Consider the following 23,359-nt stretch of genomic DNA (forward strand, 5'->3'; position numbering starts at 1 on the left):
AAGTTATGTGATCAAGTAGTTTTAGCTGCAGTGTGATACAGTGAAAATTCTGCCCGAGTTCTGTTACTCGTAATCGTAATTCTAGTTCTAATTATGTGAACAAGTAGTTTTAGATGACTTTCAATAAAACCATTTAGTTTGCATAAGTTTTGTATGAAAGAAACATTGTTCCTTGTTGATAGCTGATTTTGGAGTAATAATAAGTCTTCACCTTCCGGAATCTGGGTTCCCAGATTTTCCGAGATTTTTTTGAATTTCTTCTGCGATACTTCCAAATTCCGGAAATCTGGAAGTTCAAAAGCCCCTCTTTTCCGGATGATTTTGATATACTTTCGGACCGATTCATATTCGAGATGCAAGAAGAAGAAGATGTCAAAGAATAATCTGGAAGCCCAGATTCCGGAAGTTCCGGGAGGTGAAGACCGGACTTAAGACTCTAAAACATATTTTCGATTCTACTTTGTTCTGTCTCTCTATTACTGACATTTTTACCACCAATACAACTGGTATGTGAGACAAAACAGCTGTTTAAAACCTCCTGATTTTTTCCCCGACTTAAAAAAAACCTCCCGATAATCTCCCGACTTTTTCGGAGTCGTTACAGATTTTCAGAAAAAAAAGTGGAAGCACTGCTTGGAATTTCTAAATTCTAGTGAGTTAGCTGCAACTAGAGATAGTATGTATTAGCTTCTGCAAGGGAAACTCCTTGAAATCGTAGATAATATTTTACAGGCTGTCTTTGATCCTGATTATGTTGGAAAAAAATGTTTTTTTTTGTAAAAAAATTTGTTTATAAAACATTGTTTCAAGTTCTGCTTGACAAAAAAAGCAAAATAAAACACATGTCTTATATAGGAACAGCATCAACTTTATTGCCCTTTGGACTAACAGCACGCTAGACCTTTGGCTTAAAAGTCTGCTTTCTCCAGATTCAATTTATAAAACCTGGTTCAAACAAAGCTTTGGAATTAGCTCAAGTAGAAGTTTTCCTACTGACAAAGCACGGATATTACCCAAGCATAGCTTGCAAATATGGATCTGTTGTTGTGGTCCATTGCAAATCCAAACTTACCAGTTGGATGGAAAATTATAGTTGCTATTGTTAAAAATTTCCAATAAATTTTGCAGAAAGTACCAATAAAATGTGTTTACTTCTAAGACAAAAAAGTACCAAAGGTGCTACTAACCATATCTCATCCTCTTATGTTGTATTTACTTGGGTAATTTAAGACTATCAAGCTGCAAAGGTTTTAAAAGATTCCTTAAAATGCTGTCTTGTAGAGAATGCCTACAATTTTTTGAATTTGCACAACTGCCAGCAAACATGATATTTTTAAACCACACCTAAAGACTAAAATATACTCACTGCCCCTTGATGGACTCTTATATGGGCCTCCAGTCTCCATGGTCTTGTGAATGAAGCTTGACAGCCATTTATGTTACACTGATATTTGCTTCTGTTCATTAATTCTCTGAAAAAGGCCTAAAGTGGTTAATTTTAAGTGCAGCAGCCAATAGCCCATGTTTATGATTTGCCAGCAATAAATTACAGAATTTACATTTAACTTAAAGCATGTTTTTTTTTACATTTGTTCCTTAAAAGTTCCATTCAACAACCATGACCCATTCTAGTTTTTTGAATATACCCTCAAAAATTGTCATATTCTTTTTACTCTATTTTCTAATATTGCCAAAACTTCAAATCACATAAAGAGGAGGGGGGGCATGATTTTGGAAGCTTGTGTTTCAGCCTCTTGTTGATTTAAATCCCTGTAATGAAGAAAATTCGCATTTAGTTTTGTTATAGCTAGTCTAAGAAGTGATCAATTATGATTCTTAACTTCTCCCAATGAGACTCAAAGAGATTAATTGACCACAAAAATCATCTTTCAAAGCAAAGCTATTAGTTAGTATTCTATATTTAGAAGACTGCTTAAGACCATATGGGAATACACGAGTTTCCAAATGCACAACGAAACTTATTTGAAGAAACTTTCCGTTGATGCTGTAATGAGTTCGATACTAGCAGTGACAGCCTTAAAAGAGCAGCAGTAAAGACCATGAGGAGTCATAGTAATTCAACATCACTCTATGCCATCTGTTCCATCTGATTATCAGTAAATATACTCTAGAGGATTGATATTTACTAGATCCCACTCAAATACTTGTTTATTGGAGCACAAAATACGCAACTATAGAATTCCCCTCTGGAGCACATATTCCCCTTGTGAAACAAACAAGCAAACTTAACATAGCCATCACCAAGCTATGCATAATCCTTAACTACTATGAGTTAATATGCTCTCTTGAGCTAAATGTTCTTTCAACTCTTCTCTCTTGAGCCCAATGAAGAGAAAGTTATACTTTAATCAAGGCAATTATTTCAGAGGTCTTTAGCAAGTTTTAGCTCTTCAAGGAATCGACCAAATAACATATCGAGCAGCAACATATATATATATATATATATATATATATATATATATATATATATATATATATATATATATATATATATATATATATATATATATATATATATATATATATATATATATATATACTAGCTGTTGGGGTGGCGCTTCGCGCCACCCCAACACCTAGTTGGTGGGGGCGCTTCGCGCCCCCCCCCAAGCCCCCCCGCGCGCGTAAGTCGTTACGCGCCATAATAGTTACGCGCCATTGTAGTTGTGTCCCTATGTCCCACCTGTGAATATATATATATATATATATATATATATATATATATATATATATATATATATATATATATATATATATATATTGCGAATATACAACATTTTTTGCTGTCCCATTGTCTTTGCATATAAATAGATTGTCAGGTTTACCGACTCTTGAACATGCAACATATAATGGTCCATGGGAAAACAATCTGTATTCAGATCTATACCTCATGATTCTAATGATTGCCCTTGAGCTTTGTTGATGGTGATTGCTAATCGACCATTCCCTGTCCCGGTCGTCATTTACATCCCCCTGTTTCCCCCGGTGTCCCCGTTGTAGTTGTGTCCCTGTGTCCCGGTTGTCATTTATATTCCCTGTGTCCCGGTCGTCATTTGTATCCCGGTGTCCCGGTCTGTATATACATTCGTTTTTTAGTTTTGTTTTTCTCCTTTATTTTTTTCCTTTTTTTTTCTTTTTTAGCTTATTTAGATTTTTAGATTTTTTAGTTTTTTTATTAGTTTTTAGTTTTTTTTTTCTTTTTAGTTTTTTTGTCCCGGTCGTCATTTATATCCCCCTGTTTCCCCCGGTGTCCCCGTTGTAGTTATGTCCCTGTGTCCCGGTCGTCATTTATATTCCCTGTGTCCCGGTCGTCATTTGTATCCCGGTGTACCGGTCTGTATATACATTCGTTTTTTAGTTTTGTTTTTCTCCTTTATTTTTTTCCTTTTTTTTTCTTTTTTAGTTTATTTAGATTTTTAGATTTTTTAGTTTTTTTATTAGTTTTTAGTTTTTTTTTCTTTTTAGTTTTTTTGTAGTTTTTACCTTCTTTTTAGTTTTGTTATTTTTTTTTTTTACTTATGTCCTGGTCGTCATTTATACTCCCTGTGTCCCGGTGCTTTGTTGATTGCTAATCGAACATTCCTTTTGTCCTGGTCGCTTTCTCTTTGAGTTTCGTCATTTATTTTTTTCTTTTTTAGTTCTTTTAGTTTTTACCTTTTTTAGTTTTTTTTAGTTTTTTAGATGAAAATTTTTTTTAGTTTTTTCCTTTTTTTCTTTTTAGTTTTTTATTGGTTTTTACCTTTATTTTAGCTTATTTTTCAGTTTTTTCCTTTTTTTTAGTTTTTTTTTTATTTTTTATTTTTTTTAGTTTTTTACCTTTTTTTAGTTTTTTTATTTTTTTTAGTTTTTTAGCTTTTTTACTTTTTTTTATTAGTTTTTAGTTTTTTTTTGTAGTTTTTGCCTTTTTTTAGTTTTTTCAGTTTTTTTTTTAGTTTTTTATTGGTTTTTACCTTTATTTTAGCTTATTTTTCAGTTTTTTCCTTTTTTTTTAGTTTTTTTTTAGTTTTTTTAGTTTTTTACCTTTTTTTAGTTTTTTTAGTTTTTTTAGTTTTTTAGCTTTTTTTTTTTTATTAGTTTTTAGTTTTTTTTGTAGTTTTTGCCTTTTTTTAGTTTTTTTTTAGTTTTTTAGCTTTTTTATTAGTTTTTAGTTTTTTTTTGTAGTTTTTGCCTTTTTTTAGTTTTTTTAGTTTTTTAGCTTTTTTATTTTTTTTATTAGTTTTTAGTTTTTTTTGTAGTTTTTGCCTTTTTTTAGTTTTTTCAGTTTTGACGTCACCTGATCCAGTTTTTTCAGGTGACGTCACCTGATCCATCCACAGACAGACAACTTATTTTTATATATATAGATATATATATATATATATATATATATATATATATAGGATATATATATATATATATATATATAGTATATATATATATATATATATATATATATATATATATATATATATATATATATATATATATATATATATATATATATATATATATATATATATATATATATATATATATATATATATATATAATATATAATATATATATGTCTTGGTTACAGTTTACTATTTCAGGAGGATATGTGTTCTTGAGTTTGGTTTAAGGGCATTTACTTGCATTTTCTTGCTCTTTACACCTTGATTCAAATTTGAATCATAATGCTTTGATTTCAAAAAATGAACAGAACCTCTAGAAAAACCAACATTTTTGTAAAAAGAGGGAAGCTATCATCATATCAAGATCTACATGACATTTTTAGTTTTAATATATTCTTCTAAATAAAAGGAGACCAATGACTACCTCCCCCTCTCCATGTTTGTTTGAAGCATGTCTCATGTCTAAAAATACATTTTGAGTATTTAGGTGATTCCTCCCCCAACAAAGATCTGATATCCCTCTCCACCAATAGCTTGCATATAATTATATAACACTTTTTAAATGTCAGTTTTACCGGCTAAATGGGTTATAACAATGGATAGTTTCAACTGCATGCATGTTCAAACAACATGAAGAGACTTGAAACCCACATGCACTGAATAACAAAATGAAATGCTGAACATATGAAAAGGAGCCCTGTCTCTTCAAGTAGCATTACAATAAGAACCCCCATACCCATTTTTTGCATTGGAAGCAATGGCAGCGCACTCAACCCATACCCACCCAACAAGTAAATAAACAGACCCTGCTAAACCTGTCACACAAAGAACACCCAATTCACCCTTCCCTGAGTACCAAGTTTCCCTCACAAAGCGTCATATTCATAGAAATTCATCTTGCAGTCTCAAAATCAGAGTCATAAAAACTGGCCAAAGAACCTCATCCTCATATCTAGAGATGTGAGAGCTACCTCTGCTACCATGCCCAGCTAGATTACAAACAAGATTTCCATCAAGTGATACCATAGAAAAAAATCTTCATAAAAATAACATCGAGTTCAGTGGTATTGGTTTACCTTGTTTTCGTAATCATCTTGATACAATTTAAGCCAAAATTTGGCTCAATAAAACACAAATATATATAATCAGTTTTTATAACCCAATTGGCCATCCAGCTGAAGCATCTGATTTGTTCAATTACATTAGTAATTCTAATGTACTGGCAAATTTAATCATATCTGTTTTCCTGATTTGTGTTTGATTGTGTATTTTGTAATTTTTTTTACATTAAATTATGAATTCAGATCAGATGAGTTTTTATAGAGATTTTTTTTTCAAATAAAAGTGCTATCTTATCTTAATAACTCCTCTTATGATAATGTAAGGAAAATCTGTTTGCAACAGTTCCCCTCAAATTTAATAACCAACACCCATAATATGCCTACCATAACAAGCACGAAAACTATTTATCAACCTTATCAGGAATCAGAGTGTATTTTCTTACCTTCTGAAATGAATTAGCTCAAAAGTACAAGACATTACAGTAAAAGGAAAACATGTGATATACATTTGACATAGATTAAAAACATCAAACTAATTTTCAAACAGAAACTTTTAACTTGTTTTAGTCTTGCATGGTACACATTAGTAAGCCCCAAGATCTGGAAATGATATCTCTTCTGCCTATTCTAGACAAAAAAACTTCCTACTTCTTCAACTGTAATAACTCTAATGCAAGGAAAGTTCATAAAGAATATCATCTATTATTAACTTCTATGGCCTGTAGAGGGTAAAATATGATGCCTCAGAATCAAACTGGCTTCAGCAAACGCCATTCATCCACAAACGTTTGGTTTCTTAAAAAAAAAAAAAAAAAAAAAAAAAAAAAAAAAAAAAAAAAAAAAAAAAAAAAAAAAAAAAAAAAAAAAAAAAAAAATCTATAGAGGAAAACAGTTCCAAGAATCATATTCTAATTGCTGCTATTTTTGGATTTCAAGAGTGCCTATGATAATATGGACCATCAACTACTAATTGCCAAGCTTAAAAACATTGGACTACCTCCAACAGTGCTTTCAATAATCAAATCCTATATTGAAAAGAGATCTTTCATTGTTCAGATTAATACAGCTCTTCTCCCAGAGCAATAGCCATACACCTTCTAGAGGGTATAGTCCTCGGTTGCCTGTTATTCACACCTTTCCTCTGTGAAAGGATCCTCCCTCATACAGATATACCATATGCTGATGACTGAGTGCTATGAATGACAGGAAACACGTTTAAGAAACCATCAAAGTTACAAAATTCCCTTTTTCCATTTGAGAATTCTCATCTCTGTGAGATGAACACAGTTGAAATATAACAAAATAAACACTGATTTCTGAGCTCTGTGTGCAAGTATAGTCAGATAGACACTTAGCTGATAGTGTGATTTTGTGGTGTTTGAAGCACCTTAACAGTTTATATTGCAGGATATACTATGCAGACGACAGCATATTACATTTAAATAGGCAATGGTTGATTGTTTCAGTTTTTAAATTACAATACCTGTAAAGAGGGGAAGAGGGAACTCAGCCACTTGAATTAGGGAACTGATATGAAAACGACTGGAAATTTGGCCCATTCAAGCCAGACTAAATTCTATGATAAATTTTAGAAAGGTACTTATTGGGGAAGGGCAATAAAGTTGTATTATTCTTATTTAACAATACCTCTGATAATCTCCAGCAGTATATGTCTCTAATGGGGATTGGTCTCCCACTTGCTTGGTCAATATTCAAAGCATGTTTTTTGCAATTTCATCTGCCTGATGGTTACCAATTATACCTGTTCTCCAAGCTACCTTTTTGTTCTCCAGTTAATTTGGCACTCTTTTGCCCACCGTGCTTTAGGAGTGTGTTTGAGGTTGTTTTCCTGGGTGCTGTCTATGGGATAGAATGATTAGCTCTATTTGTTAGTATGGATGTCAAAACTTCAGCATGTGTGTCAGCTGTTACCAGTGAAACATATGATTCCTGGGCGAGACTTAAAATTTCATCAATAAGCTTATTTTTGAAGCGATTTGCTTTAGTGTTAATATATTTGAGGTTGTGAATCTTAGCTGGTTCATTTAATGAGGAAACTATGGCAAAACGGTCTTTGCAAAGGTTGTCAATTCTATTTATATAAATATTACTCAAAATATTTATTGACACAATTTGTAGGTCAATTGCGGAAAATTTACCACTTTTGGTGGTCAAAATATGTATTTAGATTCGGAGGGGTAGCAAATGCAAATTCAGTATTATTTGATATCAAACTTTCAATAAACTTGCCAGTTTATTTGCTGACTTGTCCCCCCACAGAAGGCTGTGCGCATTAAAATATCCATAAATAACTGTTTTTTTTTTAGCATAACCTATAAGTAAAGATTATAGTCTCTACCAGACCTACAGCTAATATTCAATTCAGTAACCAAGGGATTATATTTTGAATAAGCGGATCATTTTTCTTCTTGAGTGAAAATTCCCTTGGGAACTTTGATTAAGAATTAACCTGAGTAATTTCCCTAGAGTCCTTTAATATCCGATTGTTTTGATTTATTTACTATTGACATTTTTGCAATTTGAACTCGGTGTACTCACTAGCGATATTTATTATGGATCTGGAGCAGTGTGGTATCTGTTTAAAAAGAATTACAAGCAAAACAGGCGGCGTGCAGTGTATCAAATGTAATAAATGGTCTCATTTTAATTGTGGAAAAACTAAATACTCTAATGACTTGAAGAAGACCTTTGTGTGCGTAATTTGTACACAAAAAGATTCCCCAAAAACCTTTACTCTTAAAAAACTGAGATCGAAAAATAATAGTCCGAAACAGCAAGGTTTGAGGCAATTTTTAGCAACTGTCCTGAATATTATAATACTCCAGCTCCATTACGCCAATTAGGTTTGAGTGATCACCTGTGTGTTCCTTGGAAACCCAATCATTTTATCCCAAATAGACAAATAAACAGTGTGGTGTACAGGCCTTTCACACCTGAACTAGTAAATCTCTACAAGAAATGGCTCACAGATCGTGACTGGCGTGATATTCTCTCATTGTCTGATGGTGACAAAATGGCAAGTTTATTCTGTAAGGAACTATTCGAAAAATACTGTGAAATTTTCCCAAAAAAAAAATATATGTGAAATCTAATGATAAACCATGGATGACTCAAGAGATTCGGAATCTGATAAAAGTGAGAAACGAATTGCATTTAACTGGACCCGTAAAAGATTTCAAAAAAGTAAGAAATTTAATTGTATATAAAATAAGATGTTCACGTAAGCAGTATGGGTCAAAAATAATAAGCAAAATATATAAATCCAACCCAAGGAAGTTCCATGTCTCAGTTCAGAACATTATCGGGAAAAAAGTAACCAGAGTTGAAGAGAGAGATATCAATGGTATACCCCTATTACCTAGTGAAATTAATGACTTTTTTGCATCTATTTGTAAAATTCATCCGCAACTAAGAAAATTACACCGAATGATTCAGTTTCAAATATCCCAATACTAGAGATTTGTTCAGTTGCTAAAAAGTTAAAGGCACTTGATTCTCGTAAATCTAGTTATCCTAGTGAGATACCAATTAAATTGATTATTGAGTGTGCTGATCTTTTATCTACTCCTTTAACGGCAATTTTTAACCAGTGTTTTATTGATGGTATTTTCTCATGTATTTTTAAAAAGGCGTATGTAACGCCAATCCCCAAATGCAAGACACCTAAAGATATAACCGAGACGAGGCCGATTTCGAAAACTCCAGCTCTCTCAAAAGTATTTGAAAGTTTTATTTTTGATTGTTTATTTGAGGACATAAATGATAATATTGATCCCCAACAATTTGGATTTAGATCCGGGCATAGTACTGTTCATTATTTGGTTGCATTGTTGGATACTATTCTTAAGTACTTAGAAAATAATGGGGCCTGTGTTGATGCATTATTTGCAGACATAGTTAATGCTTTTGGTAGTCTTGATTATAATGTAGTTGTGGAAGAAGCAAAGGCTATGGGTGCCCGTCCATTTGTTGTACGAATGCTCGCTAGTTTTCTTTTTGAAAGATCTCAGTGTGTTTAACTTCCTGATCATGAGCCATTTGAATTTGTAAATATTTTTTGTGGTTCACCACAAGGGACTAAATTAGGCCCGCTTTCTTTTCTTATTGTTTTTAACCGTATTTTAAAAACAATACGTGAGCGTTTTCAATTTGGTGATGATTTAACTGTTTTATCACTGCAACTAAGCCCTCCGACTACTGAACAGTCTGACTTGATCAAAATCTATCATGATCTAAAAGCTGAATTAGGAAAGGTAAAACTGACGGTCAGTGAAACTAAGAGCTCTTATATGACATTTTCCTTCCTAAAGGGTAACAACCACTCTTCTCATAATTCCATACTGCCAACAAAGAAAACTGTTAAAATACTTGGGATTCTTTTGGACGATGATTTAAGATGGAATTCGCACGTTAACTATCTGACTAAAAAAGGCGCCTCGCTTTTACATTCATTTTCCAACCTAAAAAGATTTGGTACACCAACTGAGGTTTTAAAGTCTTTATACTGCAGCTATGTCAGACCTTCTCTTGAGTATGCATGTCCTGCTTGGCATCCGGGATTGACAAAAGATCAAACAGATAGACTTGAGACGATACAAAAAAGAGCTGTAAAAATTATACTTGGACAAAACTACTCAACTTAAGAAGATGCACTGAAACAACTCAATTTGGACGCACTTGATAGTCGTTGACATGGCTTAACATATAGATTTGGACTAAAGTGTTTAAATTCCCCAACTCATTGTCATCTACTACCCAACTTTGTGAGCCCCCCAACTGAAGGACCAGTTACTAGACTGCAACAAATAAAAAAGAATTGTCCACAGTTACTGACTTGCTCAGCCTATAGTACTGAGAGATATTGCAAATCATTTGTTCCATATTTTACCCGTCATTTTAATAATATTGACGCGACTAATATTTAATGTTTGATTAATATAATGTTTGTTAAAATTTTCCTGTGAGTGTTTTTGAAGGTATAAATTATTTTTGTCATGACATGCTAATGCTAGCTCCGGCTATTGTAGTGAATAAATATATTCTATTAGAATTAGTTTTATAACTGAAGAAATCCATGGCATCTGTAGTTTGGCCATTAGGGTTATAAAAGCTTATTATGGAAGTTTTGGCATTATTCAGCCAAACATTGAATCCAAATGCATCAACACCATTTAAAAATTCTGGAAAGATAATGCCACAAAATTTGATGTTGTTATTTATTATTAAAGCTACACTACCTCCTTTTCTCTCTTAAGACCTATCCTTTCTCTGGATAGCATATCCTGGAGACTTTGTTTGTTGGTTTTTGGTCAAATGGGTTTCCTGAAGGCAAGCAATATCAATGGATGTTTATTCATAAAAAATATTAGTTCATTTAACTTATTTTCTGAAAGTGATCTTACATTCCACTGAAGTATTGAGATGTGCTGCTTTGTTGCTTTAGTTTTCATATGACTGTGTGTTTAGCTTTGCTAGGAGTAAAGCAAGATGCTCTTTTGCTTTGATAAGCATGTGATTGGGTAGGTACATGTTTGCCAATTTATTTGTGATTTTTACGTTCTGTTGCAGTTGTAGGTTCATAGACTAAACTGTATTAGAGTTTAGTATAAAGAGGCATATATTAGGTGTTAGCTTGTTTTGATTTTCATCCAGATTGACATTTAATAGGGGATTAATTCCTGGTAATGCTTCTGATTCATTTCTGCTTGGGAGGGGTTGCCAGGCTAACCTCCTACTACTGAATGTGGAGGCTAGTTGGCTCAGCTCTGGCAATCCTCTCGGATAAGAACATGAGCTGGGGTGTTTTGAGAAAAGAGTCTTATGGGGGGGGGGGTGCTTGTTAATTTCGGTAGGTTGGGTATTCTGCAAGTGAAAGTATTGGGTAGTTTCATAAAGGGTTTAGTTTGGCATGATTGGGCTGCATTTGCTTCCATAGCTGCAAATGGGTAAGGTATAGCTTTTTCTGTTGCTATTTGGAGTGTTAGTGCTCGTTTTTTATATGTAGAGTGTAGTATTTTATTGGAATAATCACGAGGGTCTTTGCAGTTTATACATTTAGGCTGATCGTTTTTACAATTTGCCATTCCTTTGGGATGTGAGCTTTTACATTTACTGCAGGCTTGTAAGATTTCACTGTATTTGTTTGTTGTGTGTCCTAGTTTTGAACATTTTTGGCACTGGATAGGTTTTGGTTTGTAGGGCTTGTGAGATTTCATTTGTTGGCCAGGTAGACGAATACCTGGCCAAGGACATGTTTTTTTCTCTGAGTGTGAATAAGAAAGACTTGCTTGACTTTTGGCCATTAACATCTGGTTTGCCCAGTAGAGGGACATCTGCAACTAGGATTAGGTTACCAGTTCTGTCAGAGAGCTCTTCCTTTAGCTCCTGAATAGGTATTTCTGGAGGGATGTTATACACAACTATTTTAGTTGGGTAGTAGTTTTGAGTCCACAGAGCAAACCTTATGGGGATGTTAAGGAGGGTTTTTAAATTAAGTAGTATTTCTGCTGATTTAGAATCTTGGAGAGCTATTAGCAAAGGGACTTTTTTTGGGGGGGTGTTCTATGCATTCCCTATTTGAATAAGCTTTAATACTAACAAAGGAAGCCAGAACTGTCTGCTTTGACTGTCTGCAATAATACCAGACTGTCTGCACTCCGTGAGGGGAGGACTTCACCATTCACAAAAAAACACAGATGATGGTTTGGTGCATGATTGGTTGGATTAACTGCTGATAAATCGAGATAAATATTCACAAGATTTTTTATTATAAATTTATTAATGTAGTCTTTTTTTGCCTAATTTAATTTTTTCTTTCTCCTTTCCCTTCTAATGTTTCTTTGATAGTCTAATCTTGATTTGCAGACTTATCTTCCTATTCTTCCAAACTTTTTTAACAATGAAAAAACATCCTGAGCCTTGGCTATTCTACTTTTAACTAACATCTTCCTTACTTCCACTATCTTTATTAAAAATACTACCAAGGTAAGTGAAGCTGTCCACCTGATAAATCTTTTCATTACCCAACGCCACCATTTCATCTTTGCTTATTCCTAACCTTAGCAACTTGATCTTCTTCCCATTAATTTGCAAATACAACGTCTCCCTGATCACAAATCTTTTGGGGCTGTGTCACTCCCAACTAAAGGCACTTTGATTTTGCTCAGCTAGATTACAAACAAGATTTCCATCAAGTGATACCATAGAAAAAAATCTTCATAAAAATAACATCGAGTTCAGTGGTATTGGTTTACCTTGTTTTCGTAATCATCTTGATACAATTTAAGCCAAAATTTGGCTCAATAAAACACAAATATATATAATCAGTTTTTATAACCCAATTGGCCATCCAGCTGAAGCATCTGATTTGTTCAATTACATTAGTAATTCTAATGTACTGGCAAATTTAATCATATCTGTTTTCCTGATTTGTGTTTGATTGTGTATTTTGTAATTTTTTTTTACATTAAATTATGAATTCAGATCAGATGAGTTTTTATAGAGATTTTTTTTTTTTGTAAATAAAAGTGTATCTTATCTTAATAACTCCTCTTATGATAATGTAAGGAAAATCTGTTTGCAACAGTTCCCCTCAAATTTAATAACCAACACCCATAATATGCCTACCATAACAAGCACGAAAACTATTTATCAACCTTATCAGGAATCAGAGTGTATTTTCTTACCTTCTGAAATGAATTAGCTCAAAAGTACAAGACATTACAGTAAAAGGAAAACATGTGATATACATTTGACATAGATTAAAAACATCAAACTAATTTTTAAACAGAAACTTTTAACTTGTTTTAGTCTTGCATGGTACACATTAGTAAGCCCCAAGATCTGGAAATGATATCTCTTCTGCCTATTCTAGACAAAAAAACTTCCTACTTCTTCAACTGTAATAACTCTAATGGAAGGAAAGTTCATAAAGAATATCATCTATTATTAACTTCTATGGCCTGTAGAGGGTAAAATATGATGCCTCAGAATCAAACTGGCTTCAGCAAACGCCATTCATCCACAAACGTTTGGTTTCTTAAAAAAAAAAAAAAAAAATCTATAGAGGAAAACAGTTCCAAGAATCATATTCTAATTGCTGCTATTTTTGGATTTCAAGAGTGCCTATGATAATATGGACCATCAACTACTAATTGCCAAGCTTAAAAACATTGGACTACCTCCAACAGTGCTTTCAATAATCAAATACTATATTGAAAAGAGATCTTTCATTGTTCAGATTAATACAGCTCTTCTCCCAGAGCAATAGCCATACACCTTCTAGAGGGTATAGTCCTCGGTTGCCTATTATTCACACCTTTCCTCTGTGAAAGGATTCTCCCTCATACAGATATACCATATGCTGATGACTGAGTGCTATGAATGACAGGAAACACGTTTAAGAAACCATCAAAGTTACAAAATTCCCTTTTTCCATTTGAGAATTCTCATCTCTGTGAGATGAACACAGTTGAAATATAACAAAATAAACACTAATTTCTGAGCTCTGTGTGCAAGTATAGTCAGATAGACTCTTAACTGATAGTGTGATTTTGTGGTGTTTGAAGCACCTTAACAGTTTATATTGCAGGATATACTATGCAGACGTCAGCATATTACATTTAAATAGGCAATGGTTGATTGTTTCAGTTTTTAAATTACAATACCTGTAAAGAGGGGAAGAGGGAACTCAGCCACTTGAATTAGGGAACTGATATGAAAACGCCTGGAAATTTGGCCCATTCAAGCCAGACTAAATTCTATGATAAATTTTAGAAAGGTACTTATTGGGGAAGGGCAATAAAGTTGTATTATTCTTATTTAACAATACCTCTGATAATCTCCAGCAGTAGGCTATATGTCTCTAATGGGGATTGGTCTCCCACTTGGCTGGTCAATATTTAAAGCATTTTTTTGCAATTTCATCTGCCTGATGGTTACCAATTATACCTGTTCTCCAAGCTACCTTTTTTGTTCTCCAGTTAATTTGGCACTCTTTTGCCCACCGTGCTTTAGGAGTGTGTTTGAGGTCGTTTTCCTGGGTGCTGTCTATGGGATAGCATGATTAGCTCTATTTGTTAGTATGGATGCCAAAACTTCAGCATGTGTGTCCGCTGTTACCAGTGAAACATATGAGTCCTGGGCGAGACTTAAAATTTCATCAATAAGCTTATTTTTGAAGCGATTTGCTTTAGTGTTAATATATTTGAGGTTATGAATCTTAGCTGGTTCATTTAATGAGGAAACTATGGCAAAACGGTCTTTGCAAAGGTTGTCAATTCTATTTATATAAATATTACTCAAAATATTTATTGACACAATTTGTAGGTCAGTTACGGTTAAATTTACCACTTTTGGTGGTCAAAATATGTATTTAGATTCGGAGGGGTAGCAAATGCAAATTCAGTATTATTTGATATCAAACTTTCAATAAACTTGCCAGTTTATTTGCTGACTTGTCCCCCCACAGAAGGCTGTGCGCATTAAAATATCCATAAATAACTGTTTTTTTTAGCATAACCTATTACTAAAGGATTATAGTCTCTACCAGACCTACAGCTAATATTCAATTCAGTAACCAAGGGATTATATTTTGAATAAGCGGATTATTTTTCTTCTTGAGTGAAAATTCCCTTGGGAACTTTGATTAAGAATTAACCTGAGTAATTTCCCTAGAGTCCTTTTATATCCGATTGTTTTGATTTATTTACTATTGACATTTTTGCAATTTGAACTCGGTGTACTCACTAGCGATATTTATTATGGATCTGGAGCAGTGTGGTATCTGTTTAAAAAGAATTACAAGCAAAACAGGCGGCGTGTAGTGTATCAAATGTAATAAATGGTCTCATTTTAATTGTGGAAAAACTAAATACTCTAATGACTTGAAGAAGACCTTTGTGTGCGTAATTTGTACACAAAAAGATTCCCCAAAAACCTTTACTCTTAAAAAACTGAGATCGAAAAATAATAGTCCAAAACAGCAAAGTAACAATGATAAAATCCAGGATCAACTTAAAAAGAGCACAATCTTCCAAGTAGAAAACTTGTCATCTAAATCTCCAGGCATTCCTGGCGGTTCACTGAGAATTATGGATACTATAGAAAATATCATCGAGGAAAGAAATGACTCCTCAGGGTCCTGATCTGAGCTGCCTCTTATGTGACGAACCGACAAAAGACAGCCCTTCGTTTGATTGGCATCTTTGCTTACACCGCGTGCATGCGGTCTGCGCTGCAATTGATGCAGACATAGTCCTTGCTCTGCAGAAACCCTCGGGACGTTTCTTTCTTTTTACCTGTGAGAAGTGCTTAAACCAGGGTAATATAACCAGCTCTAAAGTTCTCAGTAATAATGTATCTGTTCAATGCAGTAGCTTTCTTACTAGTCAAACACCACAAACCGACCTAGAGTATTCTCAGTCTCCGCATACAGATGAAGAGGGTCTTAAAACAGATCATATTCCTGAACGACGTGTCTGCAGATTTCACATAAGGCAAGGCTGTAGAAAGGCGGAGAATTACACGCTTCTCCATATTTGCTTGGATTATTTCAAAGGCATCTGCCGTGATGAGTGTTGTATTCTGCCTCACAGATCTCTGTGTAAAAAATTTGCTCATGGCCTTTGTTTCATGAACTGTTGTCCTAATGTGCATCTCACTTCCCCCAGAAGGAAAAAGCTACGTTCCAATACTGAATTTCGAAGTTCAAAAAACGGGGAGCGAAAAATTCCACCTCTGTTAAAACATGGCTGCCAAAGACAACAATTTACAGTCCCACTTATGAGCTTGAAGCTCAAACCACCTATCTTAAATCAGTCAATGCAGATCCCTCCCCCTCATACCAACCACTCCTCATGAAAACTTGGAGAAACTGGCAAAAACCAACATCTGCCAGCCTTCCGACAATATATCCAGTACTAACAACCAACCAGTTTGGAATTTCAAAGAAATCAAAGATTCACCCACCCCCAAACCATGTCTTCCGAGTATCCCAACTTGGAACCGATTCAAAGTGCTGGCAAGGAGATTCGAGACGGCAGTATAAGCCCTTCTTTCATCCCTATATATTTCAGAAAATACTATTATCAAATGTCCGGTCACTTATGAACAAATTAGAAGAGGTTGAACTTTGCTTGAAGAATGAACTGGTTGATATTGCTTGTATCTGTGAATCATGGTCCGCGACTGAAGATGTTGTAGCATTTGAAGGATATGATACCTATTTCAAACCTAGAATGACACCCAATGATATTTCAGTAACACGGTGGTGGTGTTGGTATTATTTGTCGATCGTCTGTAAGAAATCGAGTTCTCACTTTCAGTAATATACCAAATAAGCATGGTTTTGAAGTATTATGGTTGTGGTGCAGGCCTAAGAAGCTTCCCAAGGAAGTGGCATCACTGGTGATATGTGTTGTTTACTATCCACCCCGTGGCCCCTATCGTAAAGACCTTGTGAATTACTTACAGAATTGCACTGACAATGTACGATCCTTGTATCCTAATGCTGGTATCATAATGTGTGGTGACTTTAATGACTTAGATGCCAAATGGCTAAGTAACTCACTATCACTTAAGCAGGTTGTCAATGTGCCCACAAGAGGTAACAGTATGTTGGATCTCATTTTTAGCAACTGTCCTGAATATTATAATACTCCAGTTACATTACCCCAATTAGGTTTGAGTGATCACCAGTGTGTTCCTTGGACACCCAATCATTTTATCCCAAATAGACAAATAAACAGTGTGGTGTACAGGCCTTTCACACCTGAACTAGTAAATCTCTACAAGAAATGGCTCACAGATCGTGACTGGCGTGATATTCTCTCATTGTCTGATGGTGACAAAATGGCAAGTTTATTCTGTAAGGAACTATTCGAAAAATACTGTGAAATTTTCCCAAAAAAAATATATATGTGAAATCTAATGATAAACCATGGATGACTCAAGAGATTCGGAATCTGATAAAAGTGAGAAACGAATTGCATTTAACTGGACCCGTAAAAGATTTCAAAAGAGTAAGAAATTTAATTGTATATAAAATAAGATGTTCACGTAAGCAGTATGGGTCAAAAATAATAAGCAAAATATATAAATCCAACCCAAGGAAGTTCCATGCCTTAGTTCAGAACATTATCGAGAAAAAAGTAACCAGAGTTGAAGAGAGAGATATCAATGGTATACCCCTGTTACCTAGTGAAATTAATGACTTTTTTGCATCTATTTGTAAAATTCATCCGCAACTAAGAAAATTACACCGAATGATTCAGTTTCAAATATCCCAATACTAGAGATTTGTTCAGTTGCTAAAAAGTTAAAGGCACTTGATTCTCGTAAATCTAGTTATCCTAGTGAGATACCAATTAAATTGATTATTGAGTGTGCTGATCTTTTATCTACTCCTTTAACGGCAATTTTTAACCAGTGTTTTATTGATGGTATTTTCCCATGTATTTTTAAAAAGGCGTATGTAACGCCAATCCCCAAATGTAAGGCACCTAAAGATATAACCGAGACGAGGCCGATTTCGAAAACTCCAGCTCTCTCAAAAGTATTTGAAAGTTTTATTTTTGATTGTTTATTTGAGGACATAAATGATAATATTGATCCCCAACAATTTGGATTTAGATCCGGGCATAGTACTGTTCATTATTTGGTTGCATTGTTGGATACTATCCTTAAGTACTTAGAAAATAATGGGGCCTGTGTTGATGCATTATTTGCAGACATAGTTAAGGCTTTTGGTAGTCTTGATCATAATGTAGTTGTGGAAGAAGCAAAGGCTATGGGTGCCCGTCCATTTGTGGTACGAATGCTCGCTAGTTTTCTTTTTGAAAGATCTCAGTGTGTTTAACTTCCTGATCATGAGCCATTTGAATTTGTAAATATTTTTTGTGGTTCACCACAAGGGACTAAATTAGGCCCGCTTTCTTTTCTTATTGTTTTTAACCGTATTTTAAAAACAATACGTGAGCGTTTTAAATTTGCTGATGATTTAACTGTTTTATCACTGCAACTAAGCCCTCCGACTACTGAACAGTCTGACTTGATCAAAATCTATCATGATCTAAAAGCTGGATTAGGAAAGGTAAAACTGACGGTCAGTGAAACTAAGAGCTCTGATATGACATTTTCCTTCCTAAAGGGTAACAACCACTCTTCTCATAATTCCATACTGCCAACAAAGAAAACTGTTAAAATACTTGGGATTCTTTTGGACGATGATTTAAGATGGAATTCGCACGTTAACTATCTGACTAAAAAAGGCGCCTCGCTTTTACATTCATTTTCCAACCTAAAAAGATTTGGTACACCAACTGAGGTTTTAAAGTCTGTATACTGCAGCTATGTTAGACCTTCTCTTGAGTATGCATGCCCTGCTTGGCATCCGGGATTGACAAAAGATCAAACAGATAGACTTGAGACGATACAAAAAAGAGCTGTAAAAATTATACTTGGACAAAACTACTCAACTTAAGAAGATGCACTGAAACAACTCAATTTGGACGCACTTGATAGTCGTTGACATGGCTTAACATATAGATTTGGACTAAATTGTTTAAATTCCCCAACTCATTATCATCTACTACCCAACTTTGTGAGCCCCCCAACTGAAGGACCAGTTACTAGACTGCAACAAATAAAAAAGATTTGTCCACAGTTACTGACTTGCTCAGCCTATAGTACTGAGAGATATTGCAAATCATTTATTCCATATTTTACCCGTCATTTTAATAATATTGACGCGACTAATATTTAATGTTTGATTAATATAATGTTTGTTTAAATTTTCCTGTGAGTGTTTTTGAAGGTATAAATTATTTTTGTCATGACATGCTAATGCTAGCTCCGGCTATTGTAGTGAATAAATATATTCTATTCTATTAGAATTAGTTTTATAAATGAAGAAATCCATGACATCTGTAGTTTAGGAAATCCATGACATCATTAGGGTTATAAAACCTTATTATGGAAGTTTTGGCATTACTCAGCCAAACATTGAATCCAAATGCATCAACACCATTTAAAAATTCTGGAAAGATAATGCCACAAAATTTGATGTTGTTATTTATTATTAAAGCTACACTACCTCCTTTTCTCTCTTAAGACCTATCCTTTCTCTGGATAGCATATCCTGGAGACTTTGTTTGTTGGTTTTTGGTCAAATGGGTTTCCTGAAGGCAAGCAATATCAATGGATGTTTATTCATAAAAAATATTAGTTCATTTAACTTATTTTCTGAAAGTGATCTTACATTCCACTGAAGTATTGAGATGTGCTGCTTTGTTGCTTTAGTTTTCATATGACTGTGTGTTTAGCTTTGCTAGGAGTAAAGCAAGATGCTCTTTTGCTTTGATAAACATGTGATTGGGTAGGTACATGTTTGCCAATTTATTTGTGATTTTTACGTTCTGTTGCAGTTGTAGGTTCATAGACTAAACTGTATTAGAGTTTAGTATAAAGAGGCATATATTAGGTGTTAGCTTGTTTTGATTTTCATCCAGATTGACATTTAATAGGGGATTAATTCCTGGTAATGCTTCTGATTCATTTCTGCTTGGGAGGGGTTGCCAGGCTAACCTCCTACTATTGAATGTGGAGGCTAGTTGGCTCAGCTTTGGCAATCCTCTCGGATAAGAACATGAGCTGGGGTGTTTTGAGAAAAGAGTCTTATGGGGGGGGGGTGCTTGTTAATTTCGGTAGGTTGGGTATTCTGCAAGTGAAAGTATTGGGTAGTTTCATAAAGGGTTTAGTTTGGCATGATTGGGCTGCATTTGCTTCCATAGCTGCAAATGGGTAAGGTATAGCTTTTTCTGTTGCTATTTGGAGTGTTAGTGCTCGTTTTTTATATGTAGAGTGTAGTATTTTATCGGAATAATCACGAGGGTCTTTGCAGTTTATACATGTAGGCTGATCGTTTTTACAATTTGCCATTCCTTTGGGATGTGAGCTTTTACATTTACTGCAGGCTTGTAAGATTTCACTGCATTTGTTTGTTGTGTTTCCTAGTTTTGAACATTTTTGGCACTGGATAGGTTTTGGTTTGTAGGGCTTGTGAGATTTCATTTGTTGGCCCAGGTAGACAAATACCTGGCCAAGGACATGTTTTTTTCTCTGAGTGTGAATAAGAAAGACTTGCTTGACTTTTGGCCATTAACATCTGGTTTGCCCAGTAGAGGGACATCTGCAACTAGGATTAGGTTACCAGTTCTGTCAGAGAGCTCTTCCTTTAGCTCCTGAATAGGTATTTCTGGAGGGATGTTATACACAACTATTTTAGTTGGGTAGTAGTTTTGAGTCCACAGAGCAAACCTTATGGGGATGTTAAGGAGGGTTTTTAAATTAAGTAGTATTTCTGCTGATTTAGAATCTTGGAGAGCTATTAGCAAAGGGACTTTTTTTTTGGGGGGGGGGTGTTCTATGCATTCCCTATTTGAATAAGCTTTAATACTAACAAAGGAAGATTATAATACCAGACTGTCTGCACTCTGTGAGGGGAGGACTTCACCATTCACAAAAAATCACAGATGATGGTTTGGTGCATGATTGGTTGGATTAACTGCTGATAAATCGAGATAAGTATTCACAAGATTTTTTATTATAAATTTATTAATGTAGTCTTTTTTTGTCTAATTTAATTTTTTCTTTCTCCTTTCCCTTCTAATGTTTCTTTGATAGTCTAATCTTGATTTGCAGACTTATCTTCCTATTCTTCCAAACTTTTTTAACAATGAAAAAACATCCTGAGCCTTGGCTATTCTACTTTTAACTAACATCTTCCTTACTTCCACTATCTTTATTAAAAATACTACCAAGGTAAGTGAAGCTGTCCACCTGATAAATCTTTTCATTACCCAACGCCACCATTTCATCTCTGCTTACTCCTAACCTTAGCAACTTGATCTTCTTCCCATTAATTTGCAAATACAACGTCTCCCTGATCACAAATCTTTTGGGGCTGTGTCCCTCCCAACTAAAGGCACTTTCATTTTGCTCAGCATCTTGTCACAGCCTCAACTAAAGGAAGGACTCACTTGACACATTTTTCCAATCACGGTAGGAAAACCAATTTGATCCTGTATTTTGAGCCCTAGGTGGGGATGAGTAAAAGCTAGTAGAGGAAGGTGGTCAGAGTAGAATCCTTCTTTAAAACTTTGACCTCATGACTGCCAAACAAAGCAACAACATGGTCTAAGTTAGAAGTTGAGGAAAGCAGCCCAACATATGAAAAGTTGTCATTCTTAGACCATACACAAAAAAGTTACCTGTTTTGATGTAAGTTGGAACCAAATTCTTGGTTCCAATTTCAAAATACTTGGGGAATACTTGTGGGCAGATCCTGGTGGATTCAAAACATCCGTTCTTTTTATTTTACTTCTTTGGTTTTCTACAACTTTTCTAAATTTTTAAATGTATACAATATTATTCAGATAGTGGAAGCAAAAAACTGAAAAAATTGCCTCAAGTATAAGGATAAAATTGGATAATCATGTGACCTAGGTCTCTATAAAATAATGTTTCCATCTTTTATGTGATTGTGTTGTGCTGCAACAAAGTGAAAAGATCATTTCAGTTGAGCTCACTTCCTACTTGGCAACAATAAATCACACCTTGAAATGTGCTGAAAGAATGTTGAAAGAAATGTTCCTCTTTGATGTGGTTGTAAAAAGTCTCATCTAGAAGATTGGCAAGAAATAGAGATATAGAGAATGCATGTAATTCAGCCGAGCTATGGCTTTCTATTTGAAATGACTGTGGTCACCTGAGAGATGGCTTAGTAAACGACTTGAGGCTCTGTACAAAACAAATTTGTAGGTGAAAACACTCCAATTTAAGAAAATTAAAGTTTTGTACCCTTTTCTGATAAAACATCAAACTTCTAATCAAGCAGTTAGATTTGTAGATGTTATTCCTAAATACTGAAACTCTTTTCAAACAAAAGCCTTCTGGAGTAGAAAAAGTGGTTCAAATCATCAGTATTTTTAGCCCATATTATATATGATTTATTTATTATGTTAGCCAAAATTAATTTTGTAAATGTGGCCCTTAAATATGTTCTAAATAATTTTCTGCCTAGTTTTAATTTAGAAAATTGTATAACTTAGTCAGACTCAATGTCAAGCATTGAGCTCTTGGATCAAGCATGTTCCTAGTTGCTCAGGTATGATGGGTAATCATTGTGCAGATGAAACTGCTAAAAATTTCCTATAGATTGACCAGCCAAGCAGAAGATGCATCCCCTTAAGAGGTATCTCAAAATGAAAATTATTAGAAACCTATTTAACAAACATTGAAACAAATTAGTCAAAGTTTTCCACCAAATTTCCATCCAAACTTATGATGGGATCTATGCAGGTTCAAATGACCCCAAGCTGCAAACTTTTCCTTATTAAATCCCTTATGAAACTGGCTCTGGTGCTAATGCTGAATTCTCATCCACAGAAGAAATCACTATAAAAGCCAAAAATAACTTACAAATTATGAAATGCTTACTTATATAATTCCTAATAGCAAATTACTTTACCTCCACCCCCCCCCCTCAAAGTTTGAATATATGGCAAAAAGTATACATTTTATTACATGTCACTCTTTTCCTTAAATAGATTTAACAGAAAAAAAGCAATATTAACACAATCCAGAAACAGAAAAACAATAGAGAATATGTAATTTAGGCTTTTTCCCTTTCTTGATAAAATACAAGTAGAGTCATTAGATTTATTATTTTATGCTCTTTCTAAATATTATGGTTATATTTCTGTCAATGCACCCCACCCCATTGGTAGACCTATACATAGCCCTAGGCTACATACAAAGCTAAAAGAAAACACAAAAAACAGTAAATTTTCACTTTATGTATACAGGATGTTCAATTCAATATCA

General features: G+C 34.2%; 1 protein-coding gene across 7 annotated transcripts in view; it reads right to left on the minus strand.

The window, feature by feature from the left end:
- Nucleotides 1-23,359, minus strand: part of LOC136041346 (transcription factor IIIA-like) — a 50,402-nt gene that overhangs the window by 24,728 nt on the left and 2,315 nt on the right. For 6 of the 7 annotated variants that reach the window (XM_065725985.1, XM_065725979.1, XM_065725980.1 and 3 more), the window contains exon 2: nucleotides 1,367-1,472. In XM_065725985.1, the coding sequence (XP_065582057.1) occupies nucleotides 1,367-1,465 (99 nt within the window). In that variant the 5' untranslated portion in view covers nucleotides 1,466-1,472. Of the gene's footprint in view, nucleotides 1-1,366; nucleotides 1,484-23,359 lie in introns of all 7 variants that reach the window. The other variant, XM_065725978.1, reaches the window with a different exon arrangement.

This window comes from Artemia franciscana, unplaced genomic scaffold (assembly GCF_032884065.1).
Source record: "Artemia franciscana unplaced genomic scaffold, ASM3288406v1 PGA_scaffold_166, whole genome shotgun sequence".
Lineage (NCBI taxonomy): Eukaryota > Metazoa > Arthropoda > Branchiopoda > Anostraca > Artemiidae > Artemia > Artemia franciscana.